We start from the raw sequence: 16,658 nt of genomic DNA on the forward strand, positions 1-16,658 counted from the left end.
GCATAGCAAAGCATAAATGTGATTGCATTTCAATGTGATCAAGAATTCATGGAAAATCATCTCCATTCTCTTTTAACAAAACACAAGCACATTTCAGCTTACAGAATAGTTATATTGATTTGTTTTTATTCTTCAAACCTACCATTCTTACTGAATATTGGCTGAATGAAGAACAAAATTTATTATTTTTTTTTAAATAGTGGAAGATCAACTGAATTGAGTCCGTTGAAGTAGAAAGAAACCACACTTTCAGCAACAAGGTTATCAGCTTTTGCTGATGGTTTAAAGGAATTGTTGCTAGCTTCAGTGAGGCAACATGGAGCACAAGGGAAAATACTCCGATTTCTGACATACTTAAGCAACTGTTGCCTTAACAAGACCAGCTTGTCTGCTCATCCTGTTCTGATGATGCTCAGTGTTTATATTATATGAAGCTATTTGTAGCATTCATAGATACCTTGTAAATGCCTGCTCTAAGCTATTTTAGATGTTATGTGTACCAAGGTTCAAAGTTAAAGAGTTCAGGTTACTTTTGTAACTTTGTGGAGTACACAAGGTGTCCAGCTGGGGAAGAGGATGACTTGATCCTGCTGTTCATAGGACCCACCTCTGGCATCATAGCAGTCTACATGTTAATATACTCTGATTTCTTGGTTTAAAAAAGCAAACTGTTTTTCACTAAGCAGTAGTGGGAAATGTTCCTGTAACCTGAATTCTTTTACTGGAAAATGCTTCCAAGGTCTGACAAACTGAGTTTCTACATGCCACTCCAGGGACTCATTTTCTTTGATGTTGCACTGGTTTTTTTTTTGTTTTCAGCACTTCTGAAACAAAGAAGGGGGTGCGGGGGGCATTGGTTAGCAAACAAGTATTCACTGCAGCATCAATTTTACCAAAAGGAAAATACTCCCTGAACTAGAGAAAATTATTAGAAACAAAATTCTTGATTAATTTACTTTAAAACAATACTAACCCTGATGCTTTAAAATGATTGAAACATGGAATAAATTCATTGGTTATGTGAAGTATATTGAAACTGTGACTCAACAGAAGACTCCTCCAATGTGATGTTTTGTCTTCTGCATAGAGCTTGATATCTTTCTCATTAATAGTTGATTAGATTGCAGAGTGTAATGTCTGCATGCATAATTGAAGCTATACAGAAATAATTGTTCTAATTACCATGCTATATAATGTCATTCCAGGTACAGACCCATACTGCTGGGTGATGTCTGCCCTATAGATTCCCCTCAAAGAGAATATGGGATATTCTGAAGGAATCCTTGATGTTTTCAATTACTCTTCTGCTCTGGAAAGTATCTTCTTGACAACTGATAAATTCTGTGTGGAATATTCTGTAGTAACAAACCTCATCTGTGCTTCCATATCTGAATGAATTATTAGAAGACGCCCAGTCTATTTGGTCATAACATTTTCTGTTTTGTACCCCTACACACTCTCTTGCCATGGATGCTGCCACTGGTGGAGTGAACAAGACACAAAAGGTACTAAAAAAATTAAGAGTTTTTAAAGAAGAAAAAAAAACTATTACCTCTTCCCAACTTTAAGTATTGATCTACCTAGCTTTAATTGAAAGATACACTTGCCTTTCATCTCTCATGGGATTTTTGCCACAGGCTTTCTGTGAAGATTTTGAACATTTAGGCTGTTGCAGTATGTACAGTTAGATTTCAAGTGGTGTAAGCGGCTTCTTTGCAGAACATCCCATTTCCACCTATGTTATTGCTGAATTATTGATACACAGTGCTGCACATTGGAGGACAGTTCCAGAGTCCTTATTCAATATTGACTGCATGAGCTTTCTCTAGATATATGGAGTTTTAGGAGGTTCAGTGCTTGGAGTCACAAACCATGTGAACAGATATATATAAGCACACGCCTAAAGAAGAAAGTTATCAGTAACTGTTTGTCTTCAGATTAATTTCTTTCACGTGCATATGCAGGTCCCTACGGTCCAACCTGCCCTCCTACCTCACCTTCTCAGTCCTCTGAAGACTTTTCCAGAAAAAGCCAAGCAGAATGTACTTTCCCAGAGCTTATAACTGTGAGCCGAGGATGAGGAAAGGGCTTCCCTACATTCTACTCTTGAGTTCTTGGGTTTGTATATCTACAGTAACAGCAATAAGTAAGTACCAGTCAGAAAATAGGGGTTATTGAAATAATATTTTTAAACTATTAAACACAGTAGATAGTCTGTCCAAAACTGGGCAAGGATTTACTCTTTCAATAATAGAAGGAGTTTACTTGATTTGCTTCAAATCATCTGATCAGATGTTCAGGGAGGAAAACTGGCAAGTTCCAAACTGAAAATAGTATGTTCAAGCTTTCCAAGGAAATATACTTGGAACACTGCTACCCCAGTTCAAGAAAGAAATATCTACAGGGTATAAATGTAATCGATTTTTAGAATATCAGGTTTATGTCAAGGATAACAAGCTAGAATTTCTTTTCAGGATACTGAAGCCCTCAATACTGATGTAAACAGAAAGTGCTTCAGGTATAGGATTCCTATTTAAAATATCCTTGATCAATTTTATTGCAAGCTGACAACTTGTGGAAAGATTATTGACAGCGGTTCATAAACTTTCACTTAGTAAAGTGAATGTTAATTTCTTTTCTAAAATGGTGAAATGCATTGCTTTGATGACTCTGGCAAACAGTATGAAAGTAAGAACAGTTTTAGTGCTCCACATCAAAGCCTCAGTGAAATCATCTGTTGGTTGCATCCACACATATGTGGATAAATCCAGTGAATTGCATATACTAAGGTAGAATTAGTTGTGGTAAATCTCAGGTGAGTTAATTGTTTGGATCTTTTTCAGCTAGGGTAATTGTTCTTAAAAGAAGAAAATGACACAATGCTCTAATGCATAGTTTTTTTCTGTGAATAAGTTTGTTGACATTTAACAAAACAAGTAATTACTTAAAGACATGAAAACACAGGGGCCTAGTAATGTATGGTAATCTAAATGAAGTAAATTTTAGGAAGTGAACTGTTTCCTTTATCTGTTCATGAAGTTCCTGGATCTGGGATTCAAGCGCTGCATCACTTCCCCCGATTGTCTGACTCTGCATACAAGTTTAATAGTACAATGGAACCTATAGTAAAAAGAATTGTCACTTTATTAGCTTCAATATAGATTATTTATTTCTATACAAATATGTTGTTATTTAAATTTTCTGATGTCTAATGTCAACCCTTTTTAAAAATAAAAGAGAAAAATATATTTTAACGTCCTGCAAAACGAAATATTTTATAAATGCTACGGGGACATATTAAACCTCTTTATCCTAGACAGGTTCCAGATCAGCACCTGCCCCCAACTTACCTGTAGCCTTTTCTTTTTTCAAATAGAGCTTTTTGAACTCTGTGCTATTCTTGTAAAGTAGTTGCAGATGTGAGCTGCAAGGGCAGCCTCGCCGGGCACACGTACCCACGTGTGACAATGCGCTCGGCGGCAGCGGCGGCTGCTCCCGGTTTGCGGGCGGCGAGCGCGTGGTGGTGTGCGGGAAGTGGAAACGCACCGCACAGCCGGGCGGGGGGCAGTGTCCATAACACGCGGTGTGTGGCCGGGGAGCGTTCGGTCGGCAGAGCCAGCGGAGCGGCCGGCGGCAGCGGCCCGGCGCGGGCAGTTACACACCCGCCCGGCGGCCGCCTGCCGCCCTCCGCGCCGAGTGACCCGGCCTGGCGGGGCAGCTGCCAGGTCTACCGTGCGGCTGGGGAGGAACGAGAACGTGTTGGTTCCGCTTAGGTCTGACATTTACGTGCTCTCGTAGCGTGCGTTCTGTACAATAAGGGAGCGATGGGTTAGTGTAAACGTAGAATGTGCCTAGGTGAGCCTTCAAAAGCCCGGCTGAGCCCGGCTGGGCGCTTCCTCTGCAAACGATCGCTCGTAGCGTCGGACCGAGCACCAGCCCCGCGGGGAAAGAGGCGCCCGCAGCTCCCACGCAGGCCCGGCCCCCGCCCGCCGCCCTGCGGCACCGCGGACACGCTCCGCGCCCCAGGGGCACGGCCGGCCCCGGGTGGGTACGGGCTGCAGCCCGGGGAGCCGCGGCCTGGTGCTCCCGGCCTTGCCGTGCGGCGGCAGCCCGCTGCGGGAGCCGCGCCGGTGTCCCCGGCCCGGGGGCGGGAGCGGGCCCGGCCGGTGCCGGCGCCAAGCTGCCCGCGGCAGCGGTTCAGGCAAAGGCCGCCCGGTCGTGGGCAGCGGGAGGCTGTTCCTGGGCTTTGGCTGCCTTTCCCTGCTTACGTGCCGGGGATGGGTAGATGTGCTGGCCAAGCCTGGACCCCGCTCGCCGCTGCTTGGCGGCGGGCGGCGCTGAAGGCGTGTGGGCGAGTGCCCGGTCCCCGTGGCCAGTAGCCACCGGCCCTTCACCAGCAGCCGCCGCGCCGGGGCAGGCGTCAGATTCTTCTGGAGTAACTCCCCGCCACAGACCTGCTGGTGTCCACAGGAACGTTTCGGGAAATTATTTTTTGCCAGGTTTTAAAGATGGTCCAAACCACCGCCCGCAGGTATTTAGAGGAGCGTGACTTAGATGTGTGCGGGGTGTGAAAGCACTCAGCCCGCTCGTACCCCAGAGCCCTCTCGGTGAGTTGAGTTGAAGCCGAGAGTTTTGCCTGTTTGGTTTTGTTTTATTTGTTTGATGGTTGTTGTTTTTTATTTTAGTCTCGCTTCAACGTGCGATCACGGAGGAATATTGGGAGTGTACAAATTGCAGCATTAAAAAAATAAGCATATAGTAACTTGGGCTACTAGGGCACGAAATACTGAAAATCTGCACCTAGAGGCACCTCTCAGCGACTGAAGGAACCTGTCCAGGGCCCGGAATCCCCCAGACTCCCCATGAAGTGTAAGAGCTCCGCGGAGTTCAGTCATCCATCCCTCTACAGGATAATCCGCAAAAGTAGCTGTAAAGTCATCCCGTCCAGGTGCACCACCCGGTAGGAGGGCTGGTAGTTAGCGCTGCAGGTATGAGTAGAAAACTCGAAACACTTGTAAACTGTATTTCACTTAAACTTCAATCTGCCATTAAGAAATGATGATGCCTAGAGATCCACCTTTAAGAACAGCAAAAGGAAGTGTGCAACGCTGGAAGGTGAAGTTTTGCCACAATATTTACTCTCTTCCTTGTTTAAAGATGATAAAGCCGAGGACCTAAAAACATCTATGCTTTCCATTGTATAGCGTCCACTGCTGTTGATTTTTATGTACTCAGGGAGAGTTTTCTCACAGTCCGCTGTTTGCATCTATTGACTTTGTAATCTGTAGACAGACTCTTAATGAGCAGAAAAGACAAGAATCTCAGAGATAAAACCTTGGAATAACAGTGAGCCTTTACAGCTTGTCAGTAAGAGAAAGCTCAAACATAAATATCTGATTTACAGAAGTAACACAACTTATTTTGATAGATTACATTGTTTCTGTTTCAAATTTTTCTGTCAATCGAGGAAGAAGAGGTTAAGAGGTCATATTTTTTTAGAAAAAATGCTTGAAAGAGCTCTTTCAAGGGATTTTTCATGAATTTCAGTCCCATACTTAATTACTTATTTGTGATGGTGCATAAACTCTACTTTGACAGTCAAATACGCTGATTTTGTTAAAAGCTGTTTTACAAATCCCATCAAAGAGGCAAGAACAGGCTCAGACCCTCCCCACACAGGCCGCAGTGTACTGGTTTGCCCCACAGTAGCTCCTGACAGGCCTTCATCACACCTTCATCTCAAGTTTCATCTTTTTTCCCCTGTTGGGTGAGGCTGTGTTGTTGCTTTGAGCTGCTTGACTTTAAGAGGATGCAGAAAATGAGACGGGCTTTGTGAGAAGCAGTGAGGTCAAGGTTGGGAGCTGTCTGTACTGAGAACAGCGATTACCCAGCAAGAGGCGGGGAAGGAGCGAGGCTGGGCTTAAAGGTGCTGAGGCAAAACTCCCCTGGCCGCAGCGGCGCGTAACCTCACCCCTGAGCGCCAGCACAACCCCCTGCTCCAGCCTGGACGGGGACCACGAACCCTTCTGCTTCTCCCGCACCCTTTACGAGCAACCACCCCCGCGGTGGCGCCCGGGGCCAGAGCGGCCACCCGCGTCCCCTGGCGTCCGCGGACCCGCGGGAGGCACCGGGCGGCCGCGGGCACCCCGCCGGGCCTCCCCGCCGCCCGCCCTGCCGTCGCCGGCTCCCGGCTGCGCTCCGAGGGGCTGCGGCAGGGACCCGGCGAGCCCCCCGGCCGCCCACGCGTGCCGCGGCGTGGCTCCGGCCCCCGAGCGCAAGCGGGGCGCGGGCAGCGCGGCGGGGGAGGGCGCCGGGAGGGCACCGCTGCTCCCGGGGTGCGGCTCCGCCGGCGGCGCGGGCAGAGCCGGGCGGGCACGCCGGGTGTGCCACCTCCCGCCTCGGGCAGCGGCGTCCTTGGGCCCGTGGGCGGCTTTGCCCGGAGAGGCGCTGGAGACCGCGGCGGGTGCTCACCATCCGCCCCGTCGAGCTCAGGCCGGGGGAGCGGGAGCTACGCGGCCATAAGTTTACCGGCGGCGTGTGACACGCGGGGGCGGCGGGGCGTCCTTGTCGCGCGTGGGGCGGCCGGGGCCCGCCGAGGCGGCCGCTCGGCCCCGCAGCACGGCTGCTGCCCTCGGCCCGCCGCGCCGCCGCTTTTCCAAGGCGCTCGATTCCCCGGCAGCCGGCAACACGAATAAATTACAAACCCGCGTTTAATGTTAGTGACTCTTTAAATGGAATTTTTCATTCAAACTTTGTCATTAAAATAGAAAGGCCTTTTGGTTGTGACCATACAAGCATAATAAATTGTATATGTTTGCGATACTGAATGAATCTTGCCCATATGCTGCACTGCAAGGCTACATGAATGAAGCATTTACCAAATCAGGCCCACCACATTAAACAGAAAAACAATCTTTATTCATGGTAACTTATCAGTTTCAATTAATCAACCTCAACAATAGAAATTCTGATGTGTTCAAGCAACTTGAAAGCAATAGGTCATCTCCAGGGCAGCCATGTTGTGTCTTTGTGCCTATGGTTTCAAACAAAGCAACATCTCCAATAAATGTACATCCACACACACAGATGTGTGCCTATATGTGTATAAACATCTAGGCGCGCCGAGGGCCGTGGTGTACACGTACGGCTGTACGTAGAAGTGTTTATCTTTTTGTCATACAAAAAGTAATTGTTTTCTAGGTTTTTTTTTTTAGCTCTGCAAGTTTAAACAAAAGAAAAGAAATTTCCATTGGATGACCATCCTTTCAGTTTCTCTGCTGCTATGTGAATAGCATTGTGCAAACCATTCCAATGGTATTGAAAAGGGGTAACCATTGGTTTGATTTGGTTACACGGTTTCGTAAAGAGCTCCCTCCCACTGCCTTAGGGTCTGTGAAAGGTCCGTGACCTGTTTAGAACTGCCAAGTGAAATGTCATGTCGCCCCTCCCAAATGGGAGTATCTGCATTCATTTGATCAGTATAAAAAATGATTGGGGATGGCGAGATCAGGGCTTTTGAATTGCAATTTATAGCAGTTTACAAAAATGCACATTGTTGGAAAAGAAAACATGGAAGTGTTTCTTTCTAAATTGCATTACCTGTGAAATGTCATTAGTCTTTTTAGGATATCGCATCCTATTTTTTATGATCTCAGAGAGAGACTTAAATGAAGAAGTTGGGTGTTTGCTTGAGATCCAAACGCGTACCGCGCTACCTATAGCCGCGTACTACGTTTTGCCATCAGCTGCCGGAGGAATCGTGTCCCCGTTCCTCGCCAAGTTGTGTTCATAGTTCTGCTGTCAGCGTTTGGGGTACCGTGTATTTCACGAGATCTCGTCATTTTAGTGAAATGACACGAGGCTGCTGCTTCCCGGGAGGGTGGTTTGTTCATGTCCAGGGCTCAGCATCCTCCCACCTCCCGCCGAGCGCTTTGACCACTGCCGCCTTGTCCGGAGACGGATTCACTGAACGCTTAATTTGTTACTCTTGCAATTGTCCTCCGCCGCCGTGCACCAAAAAAAAAAAAAAAAAAAAAGGCCCAACCAAACCCCCAAAACAAACGAAAAAAAAAACCCAACGAAACACGAGGGAACGGTTCCACTTTTTTTGAGCTATGTGCCCTTGAATTTGTCGTCTCTCGCACGCCATTTACCCGGGGGGGCTGCGCCCTTCATCCACCGAGCCCGGGCGCGGGGGGCGCGGTCCGGCCGACCGCTGCGGCCGGCGACTGGGCACCGGGCGGTCCCTTCCCTGCCTCTGCCCCGCTCTGTGCCTGCCACCGGCCCCACACCCCTCGGCGCTGCCTCGGGAGCGCCGACGCTGCCGGTCACCGGTGGCACCACCGACGCCACGAAGCGCTCCGGCCCCGACGGGGCTGCTCTGGGAGCGGTGCGGGATGGAGAAAGGCTCTGGGGAGGGAAGAGCGGAGGGGCACGGGCGGGGGCGTTTGAGTGGGACAAGCGAGGGGCGAAGGTGCCCCGGGTCTGCCCCCGCCGGCGGGTGCCCTTGGCGGGGCTGGTGCCAGGCCCCGAGGACGGGGGCGGGCAGGGATGCTGGCGAGGGGACCGGCGGACAGGGCGAGCGGCCCGGGGCAGCTCCTCCTCCTGCAGGTGCCGGGACAGAGGGCGAAGCCCCCTCCCCATCACCTCTCTCCCTCACCTAGCAGGTGCCCTGCCTCCGGCAGCGACAGAGGTGGCGGCTTGCCCTGAAAACAGCACCCTGCCCTCCGGGCCGGCTTTCCGCGTCCTCGGGTCTCCCAGGGACTCGCCTCCCCGGCCTAGACCGCGTGTTTAGAAGCTCAACATTGCTGGTCTAAAGATGACACCTCAATAAAATATGCCCCCGCCCCACTGAGAGCCTGCGGAGCGGCCCCGCCGGGGCGCAGCGCTGCCGCGGGGACCCCGGGCAGGTCCTCGCAGGCGCAGGGGCCGCAAGGGCAGCGTGTGTCCCTGTGTCCTCTTGGACCGACCCGCATCCGGCAGCAAGGGGAGCTGGGGTGTCGCGGCCACCGTCGGACAAAAGTTCGACGCTATTTCCACAACTGTGCTCACTGGGTCCGGGCAGAGATGCTCGTTGTAGCTGTCGCCCAAGGCTAAAACGTTTAAACGGGGCAGATAAATTATTAGGACTAAAAGCCTTGAGCGGCTTAATTGGGAAAAGCAGTCCTGGTTCCAACCAATGTCCGTACAATTGCACACTGCAGTCCACCATTATTCGAGCTTCATCTACTATGCACTATATACCACCGTCTCCAAAGGATTGTTGCCCTAGAAACTTGTTTTAAATCTCCAGCTATATATCAACACCTTGTTTTAGCAGTCCTTGGCTGAATTACAGTTACACAGTTTGGCGCTTCTTTCAAATTTCCTCCCATCAGTTTGGCCAAAGAAAGGAATTTTTCTCCTTTAGAAATGAATTGGCTTAATTAGTAAGTAGATTAATGGCAATTGCTGGTGAGTTGGTTTCCAGCAGAGTTTCACCAGAGAGGGTTAATCGGAGTCAGGTCTGGAATCTTTCCCAGAACTGGCTGCCAGCCATTTCCGTCAACCAATCAACCCCGTAAACAAACGCGCCATCCGCTGAAATAGAGTTTATTTCTTACTGTCATCCCGCTGGAGTCACTTCCCCAAACAGCCGCCACATCGCAGTGGGTTTGAAACGGATCGCCCTGAACCCGGGGCTGCTAATTTCCAGCTATTTCCCCAAACACTTGCAAGCGTTTCCCCAGCAAGAAAAGATTTGTTGCGCGCATCGGCATTCAGTAAGCATGTAACCTGCTTTCAGCAGCCTCTGGCTGAGATTTGTCTTGTTTAAGAAGCTGATAATTCGAGGCAAAACCAATTAACGTAACAGAGCGATCCAAAACTCTTTTCCAAAGCCACCGACTCAAATACGGGGCAACCAAAAAAACCCGTCAGCATAGACTTTGACATCTTTTTCAGCCTTTCCACTTATTTTTTTCTATACCGATAAAACGCATTCATACTTCGACTTGCAGCTGCATTAGTCTTGCAAAAAAAAAAAAAAAAAAAAAAAAATCCCTGCTGAGAAATGCATATAATAGGAAAAACAGATCGGCTGGACAGCAGTGTAATTAATGCCAGAAAGGGCTGAGGCCGGTTTCATAGTTTGTCTTTTGAGGATATCAAGACGAGACCTGGTGAAAAATGACGCATGCTTTAACATTTCAGAAAGCTGGCAACTAGCAGCGCTCCCCCCCTCTGCCCCTCCTTTTTTTTTAACTTTATGCCTCTGAACAAAGGGGTCGGCAGAACTAGCTAGGTTGTAATGAGTTCTGTGTCCCTAGCACATTAAGTGCATCATGGAAACATATTGTATCGAAATAGTTTGGAGGAGAATACTGGGGATGAAAGAGAAAGGGTGCTTTGATCAGCTCCCTGGGGTCCTGAGTGCGCGCAGACCGACTTGCAAGGACTTATTCAGCTCCAGCGAGACACACTTACAACACCATTCAAAGAAATTTGCATATCTGTAATTTATCACATTTGTCCCCAACATTTTTGCAAGGTAAATAAAAGTTGGCTGAATAAAAAATATCAATCATCACAGAGCGAAGGAGAGCGGGAGCAGGAGAAGGGCGAAGTGTTTGTTTAATCAGACTCCGTTTGGAAAACTTTAGCTGAGCGCGGGGCAGAACCCAGCCCGGAGCGCTTTGCAATTTATTTGAAGCCGGCGACCGCGCGTGTGTCCGCGCACGGAGCTCCCCGGCCCGGCCCGGCCCGGCCCGGCCCAGCGCCCTCCCCCAGGGCCCGCAGCTCCGGCACTCCGCGCCCCCCCGCGCAGCACCGCGCAGCGCCCCGTTCCCTCGGGCCGCGCCCCGGCCTCCGCAGGCCCCCGCAGAAACGCCTGGCAAAGCCCGAGGGGAAAAGGGGAAGGGGGGGAGGTAAAAATATAACGTCGGGGAGGGTCCCCGCCAGGGCCCCGCGCCGGGCCTTGTGCGGCTTCAGCTGGCGGCGGCCACGCTGCCACCGGCATCTTCAACTTGACCTTGGCGAGTTCTCCGCGCTTTCGCCTCATCTGTCACCCGCGCCCGGTGACAGTGATGCATTTCGCGGCATTGTCGGGGCAGGGCACGGGGAGAGCCGTCGGGGACGGGACGGGACGGGCTGGCGGCGGAGCGGGCGCGGTGTCTCCGGGCGGTGGTGGGGAACAAAAGTCATAGCGAGACGCCTGTGCGGCTAATTCCGTGAAAGCCGCGTCCCGGTCCCCCCCGCAGGAAGGTCAGTGTTGCAGACTGCGCTCCGCCGAGGGGGGCCCACGACGCTCCGCGCATCCTCGGCCCCGCTAGCCGCGCCGTCGGGGCGCACCCGCGGCCGCTCCCCATGTCGGCGGGCACGAAGGTTCCTGACACGTCCCGAGGGCTCCGTGCTTTCACCCTCTTCCCAAACCTCCGTCGGCCCGAAGACACCGGCGGCGGAGCTGCCCAAGCAGTGCCGAGACCCGCACGGGCACTCCCCGACCGCCCCGTCTCGCCTCGGGCCGCTCCCCGCTCCGGCAGCGAGGGGCAGGTCCCCGTGGCCTCGCCCGAGTGGGGGCCGGCGCGGTCGGGGGTGCCCGTTTCCACCCGGGGAGCGTCCCCGCCCGCCATCCGCGGAGGGGCCGTCCACACCGGGGACGGACGGCGGCTCTCGCCCGGGACATCCCTCTCCCCGGGGCCGGAGCGCGGGAGGTTGGGGCGGCGAGTGGCCGCCCCGAACCGGCCCCGGCCCCCGGTGCGCTCCGGGGGTAGGGCAGCCGTCAGGGCGCCCGGCGGAGACTTCTCCCAGAATGTGAAGCCGCCTCCGCCCGCCCAGCGGGTGCTGAGCTCCGCCGCCGAGGGCTCCCCTCCTCCCGGCCTGCTCACCGCGCCGCGCAGCGGCGCTGGGCTCGGGGCCCCGTCGGGGCGCGGGGCGGGGGCGGCGGCATGCGCCCGTCCGTGCAACCCCGCCGCAGTGCCTCTCCTCGGGGAGCGGGCAGTCCCCTCACCCGGCTCGGGCCGCGGCGCTCAGGCCGCGCCGCTCCAGCCGGGCATCCCGGGAAGGCGAGGGTCGGGGGGACCGGGGCGGCCGTGGCCCGGCTGGCCCGGGCGGGGCAGGGCCGGGCAGCGCGGCCGGAGCCTCCCGCCGCCGCCCCGCGGGGCGCCCGGAGCGGGACGGGCGCGTTGGGGCTGGGCCTCCCCTGCCCTCTCCAAGCCGCCGGGCGTGGCGGGTTGCGCGGAGCAGGTGCCCAGGGAAAGCGGGGGTCCGCGCCGGGCCGGGGAACCGGGCGGGGGCGAGGGCGCCGGGATGGGCAGGGGGGCGGGTGCGTCCCCGGGGCTCTCCCGCTCGCCAGCCCCGCGCCGCTCGGGCGGGCGCCGTGGCCGCGGCCGGGCAGCCGAGCGCTGCCTCCGGCGCCGGCGCCGCCGCCCCAGGGGCCGCCCGGGGGGAGCCTCGCTCCTCCCGGCAGGGCCGCCGCCAGACGGGGCCCGGCGGCGCGGAGCGGCGGCTCCTCGCGGGGCCCCCCCCGGGGCCGCCCACGGCGCGGCCGCCGCGCAGGGGCGGCAGCGCCCTGGTCCCCGGGGGCGCCCGACAGCCGGGCCCCCTCTTGGAGACCTCCATGCGCAACGCGGGCCGGAGGGCGGGAGAGCCCCTCCGCCGCCGCCCGCTGTCGCTCGCCGGGGCCCCGACGGCGGCGGGGCGGGGGCGGGGGCGGCGGCCGGGAGCCACCCCCGGCGCGGGGCCGCCCCGTCCGCCCCCTCCCGGCTGCGGCGGCGGCGCGGGGGGCGGCGGGGAGCGGCGGGGCGCACGCGCGCCCGCGCGGGGTCCGGCCCCGCGGCGAGGCGCGAGGCGGCGCGGGGCGCGGGGGCGGCGCGGGGCTGAGGCGCGCGCGGGCGCGGGGCGGCGCGGGGGGTCGGACGGCGGCGGGGGGGGGGGCGGGCACCCCTCCGTGCCCGCCGGGGCGGCCCCCGGGCGCGGCGGCGGCGGCGCACTCGTCCCCGCCGGGCGGTCTCCGGCGAGGCCACCGGCGGCCGGGCGCGCCTCGCCTGCAGCCGGAGCCATTCATCCCCCGCCCCTTTGTTCGCCCTGAGAGTAACGCCGTGAATTAAAAGAAATGACAATATTTCGTATCTGCGCGCCCGGCCAGGAGAAGGGCCCTTGAGCCTGGCAAAAATCAGGCGGATCATTCATCGTGCCACCCCGCACCTGTGGGCTTGGCATTGAAAACCCCGCGGACCTCTTCCTATTCAACTTAATTATTCCCCCAAGGCGCACAATGGTTGAAATGGAGCAGGTTGGAGTCTGTTTATTGGTCGTAAATGTTTTTCTGAAGATCTTCTGAATCTCATTGTTAGCTCGTTGTTTGAGGCTGCCCTCTTTCTTTCAGACGAGAGTAGCCTTGGACTTTTCAATTTTCAATCGTAACATCTGCTTAATCGTACGGATCAAAATATGGAGACACAAAACATATGTAATGGTTGATTTGTTAAATCCTGGTAATGAGTTATTAACAAGGGAAAACAATAGGGCAGGATGGTGAGAGCCTTATGGTAACAGAGTCACTTTATGTAACGCCTGACGTTTCCCTTCTTGATAAATGGAACTAAGGTCTGAGCGCCAGGTGATAGCAAGAAAATCAATGTCTTTAGGGGCCGGCACCGAGACTTTTTTTCTATGTGAAAAATTAGGAGACATAAAATTTAATTGGCTGATCAGGGGAAAGCAGTGGTCTTAAGTTTAATTGCCAGTAGGCTTAGCGAGGGAGACAAAACAAGATTTGGGCCTGTTTGTTTGCTTGCATCCCAGCGCCCAGTCCAAGTGTATCGTTGAAAATGTGTTTTATTATAACACATGTCATGCTTTACAGTTCCCATATTGTGTAAAGACAATAGTTAATGGTACATTAAAGACAAGCAAACCATGCCAACACGTCTTGGACACATTGTAAGGGCCTCTCTCTTTGCTCGCTTTAGGCAGCTGCAGTCCAGGACCCAGAAGCACAAAAAGAACAAGTTTGAAATACCAGGTGCATCCGAGAGAACCACGACAGGGATTGATATGTTATAGCCCAGGACATGAACCTAGCAATAAAGATATCATTGCGATTGTTTGCGGCTTCCACGCCATGTAAAGCTGGAGGCGCCGGAGCAGGCTGCTTTCTGGCAGCGGAGGCTCTGCCTCCCCGGGCTCCCCCGGCGCCCTCCGCCAAACCCGAGCACCTGTTGGCCAGACCCCGGCCCCGTCGTGGGAATCGCCTCCCGCCCACGCTTCCAGGTCTCGGCAGCGCGGTTTGTTGTGGAGTTATTTAGGACCATTCCCACCGGCTGCGGGATGCTTTGGAAAGCGGGAGGTTTACCAGGGGACACTCAACTGGTGTTTATTCGACCTCGCAGCTGGTACTCGGTGCCAGCGAGAGATGCGTGAATGAAAGAGGGATGAGATCCCGGGCTGGGGAGGCTTCACGCCCCGCGCCTCGCAGGGCGCTCGCCCGGCTGCGGCAGATGAGCGGCCCTGGGAACCGCGGCGGGACGGGTTCACAGTGCCCGCGGCAGCCCCTGCCTGCGCACCGCGCTGCACAGGAGTCACGCACGCCTTCCCAACCCTCGCTGGCTGTGCCGGCCAGCGGGCTGATGCCTCCGGTCTTTTGATCTTGGGGGGGGGGGGGGGGGGGGGGCGGGGGGGAGTTTTTTGCCCTTGGGGGTTTTGTTTGGGTTTTTGTTTTCCGTTTGGGTTGGTTTATGTTTTAATGGGAGATTGTTGGTTTCGGACAATTAAATTGTCTTTTCACCTGGAGCATCACGAATGACGCTGGTCCCTGGAGGACAGCATCAGCCCGCACATCCAGAGCCCGCACCTCCCCCCAGCAGCCTGCGGGAAGCGAGCTGCCTGCAAGTGCCTCTAACATCCCCCACAGCCCCCAAGCGGGACGTGGGATCTCCCTCCCTTTTGTTCTCTCGTGCCTCACTTTGCAGCCCCCGGCCCCCGCGAGGATGCGGGGCGGGGGTGGGGGGAGCAGGCCGGGCCGGGGTTTGGGCGGGCCTCCCTGTCCCCCCGCGGAGCCGTCGGGGCACTGCGGCTGCGGAGGAGCGGCCCCCGCGGGAGCCGATGCGGGGTGGCAGGCGGACGGCCGGGGTTCCGGGAGCGGGGCTGGGACACGGGGGCGGCGGGGCGCCGCTGCCCGGGGCGCGCCGGGGGTCAGCGCGGGGAGATACAGCGATCCCCGTGATCCCCCCGCTTGCGGCCGCGGGGAGGAATGGGGGCTGCGGGCCTACCGCGCCCAGCCGTTTTGCCCGCCAGCAAACCCCCCAGAACTGCCGCAGAAGCTGCGAGCCGGGCTTGCGGGAGCCGCCGGGTCCCGCCGGGTCCCTCCGGGCCGCGGGACCTGCACAGGCACTTCCCTCCTGCCCTGTGCGGCGGGATTTTGTCGCAGAGGCGCGGCGCTGGGGTGAATGGATGATGAGTCAGTCAAAAGGAGCTGTCAGTCTCTTTGAAGATTGCGTTTAAAGGGACTTGCCAAGTCAAGACGGGAGAGTGACAAGATAGAGACCCTGGTGTTTTACATGCGAAGGCCGGCTCTTCCGCTTCATCTGCACCATACTAAAGGATGTGTTGAAGCATTGAATCACAAAAAAAGTGGCACGGCAAAGAAAAGGTGCCATATAACAATGATTGTAGTGTTTTAATTGTGGGGGACCGCATCGCCAAAGCCAATTGAGACGGACGGGGCTATGCACAGAAGGAAACGGTACAACACTTCCATAACTTATAATTAAGCTGAAGTCCGACTAACATTTGACTTTCTAATGAGTGTAATGAGATTACATGCCTGATGGAAGCATTTGTGCAAAAGCGACTTTCTGTGTTTAATGAGGTCCTAATACAGGACAAGATCGAATTATAGGTCGGCTCTTTTTCTTGCTCAAAGAGCCCTGTTTAAGTTCAATGACACCGGTGCCGCCCGCCTCCCGCCCGCCGCTGGACGGGGCGAGGCTTGCAGCCGAGCAGCCCTGCCGGCAGTGGGGGCTCGCTCGAAAAATAAACAAATAAATAAGCAAAGCCCCCCCCCTCCCCGCTCCCCTCCCCGACTCAGCTTCGGCGTGTTTATGTGGGTAAGTAGCTCCTCTAATTGCTATTGGAATAGATCCATGCCATCCGCGCTAGGGAACTAAATGTGTCTAACTAGGTTAATGCAATTAGCATGCATGCAACATATTGCTCCCACTTCGCGGCAGCTTTGAAAAAAAAAATGAGAGAGAGGGAGAGATGTACAGTATATGATGAGTAATAATTATACCTTGGCTCACCCGGGCCGTTCCCATCCGCTTGGGCACCGCGCGGGGACAGCTCTGCTCCGGCCGTGAGCCGGGCCGGGCATCTGGGGCTCTCCCGGGGGCCGAGCCGTCGGGGCTGAGCCGCGGGTGCCACGGGAAAATCAGCACCTGCGCCGCCGGGGCGAGCCCCCCGCCCCAGCCCTGGGCCGCCCCCCCTCCCCCCCACCCTCGCCGGTAGCACTTGCAGCCCCCAGGCCCGGCCGCCCCCTCCCCTCGCCCCCGGGCAGGTGCAGCCCAGCCGCCTCCCCCAGCAGCCGGGCACGCTGAGCTGGGTCTGCCAGAGCGACTCTGCCACCAGTTGCACGATGGCTTTTCCACACACCCAGCCCTTTCCCGCCCCCCCCTCCCCCC

The 16,658-nt window shown here is 55.3% G+C and overlaps 1 protein-coding gene across 47 annotated transcripts in view; it reads left to right on the forward strand.

Moving 5' to 3' along the window:
* The window catches only part of LOC308062820 (uncharacterized protein), a 73,924-nt gene extending 57,274 nt beyond the window's left edge, over positions 1 to 16,650 (forward strand). For 26 of the 47 annotated variants that reach the window (XM_080384856.1, XM_080384836.1, XM_080384840.1 and 23 more), the window contains one exon: positions 1,206 to 16,650. In XM_080384856.1, coding sequence (XP_080240982.1) covers positions 11,344 to 12,858 — 1,515 coding nt within the window. In that variant the 5' untranslated portion in view covers positions 1,206 to 11,343 and the 3' untranslated portion in view covers positions 12,859 to 16,650. The remainder of the gene's footprint in view (positions 1 to 1,205) is intronic. The other 21 variants (XM_080384859.1, XM_080384874.1, XM_080384875.1 and 18 more) reach the window with 2 other exon arrangements.
* Positions 16,651 to 16,658: the final 8 nt, after the last annotated feature.

Source organism: Falco punctatus (assembly GCF_963210335.1).
Source record: "Falco punctatus genome assembly, chromosome: 4".
NCBI classification, from domain to species: domain Eukaryota; kingdom Metazoa; phylum Chordata; class Aves; order Falconiformes; family Falconidae; genus Falco; species Falco punctatus.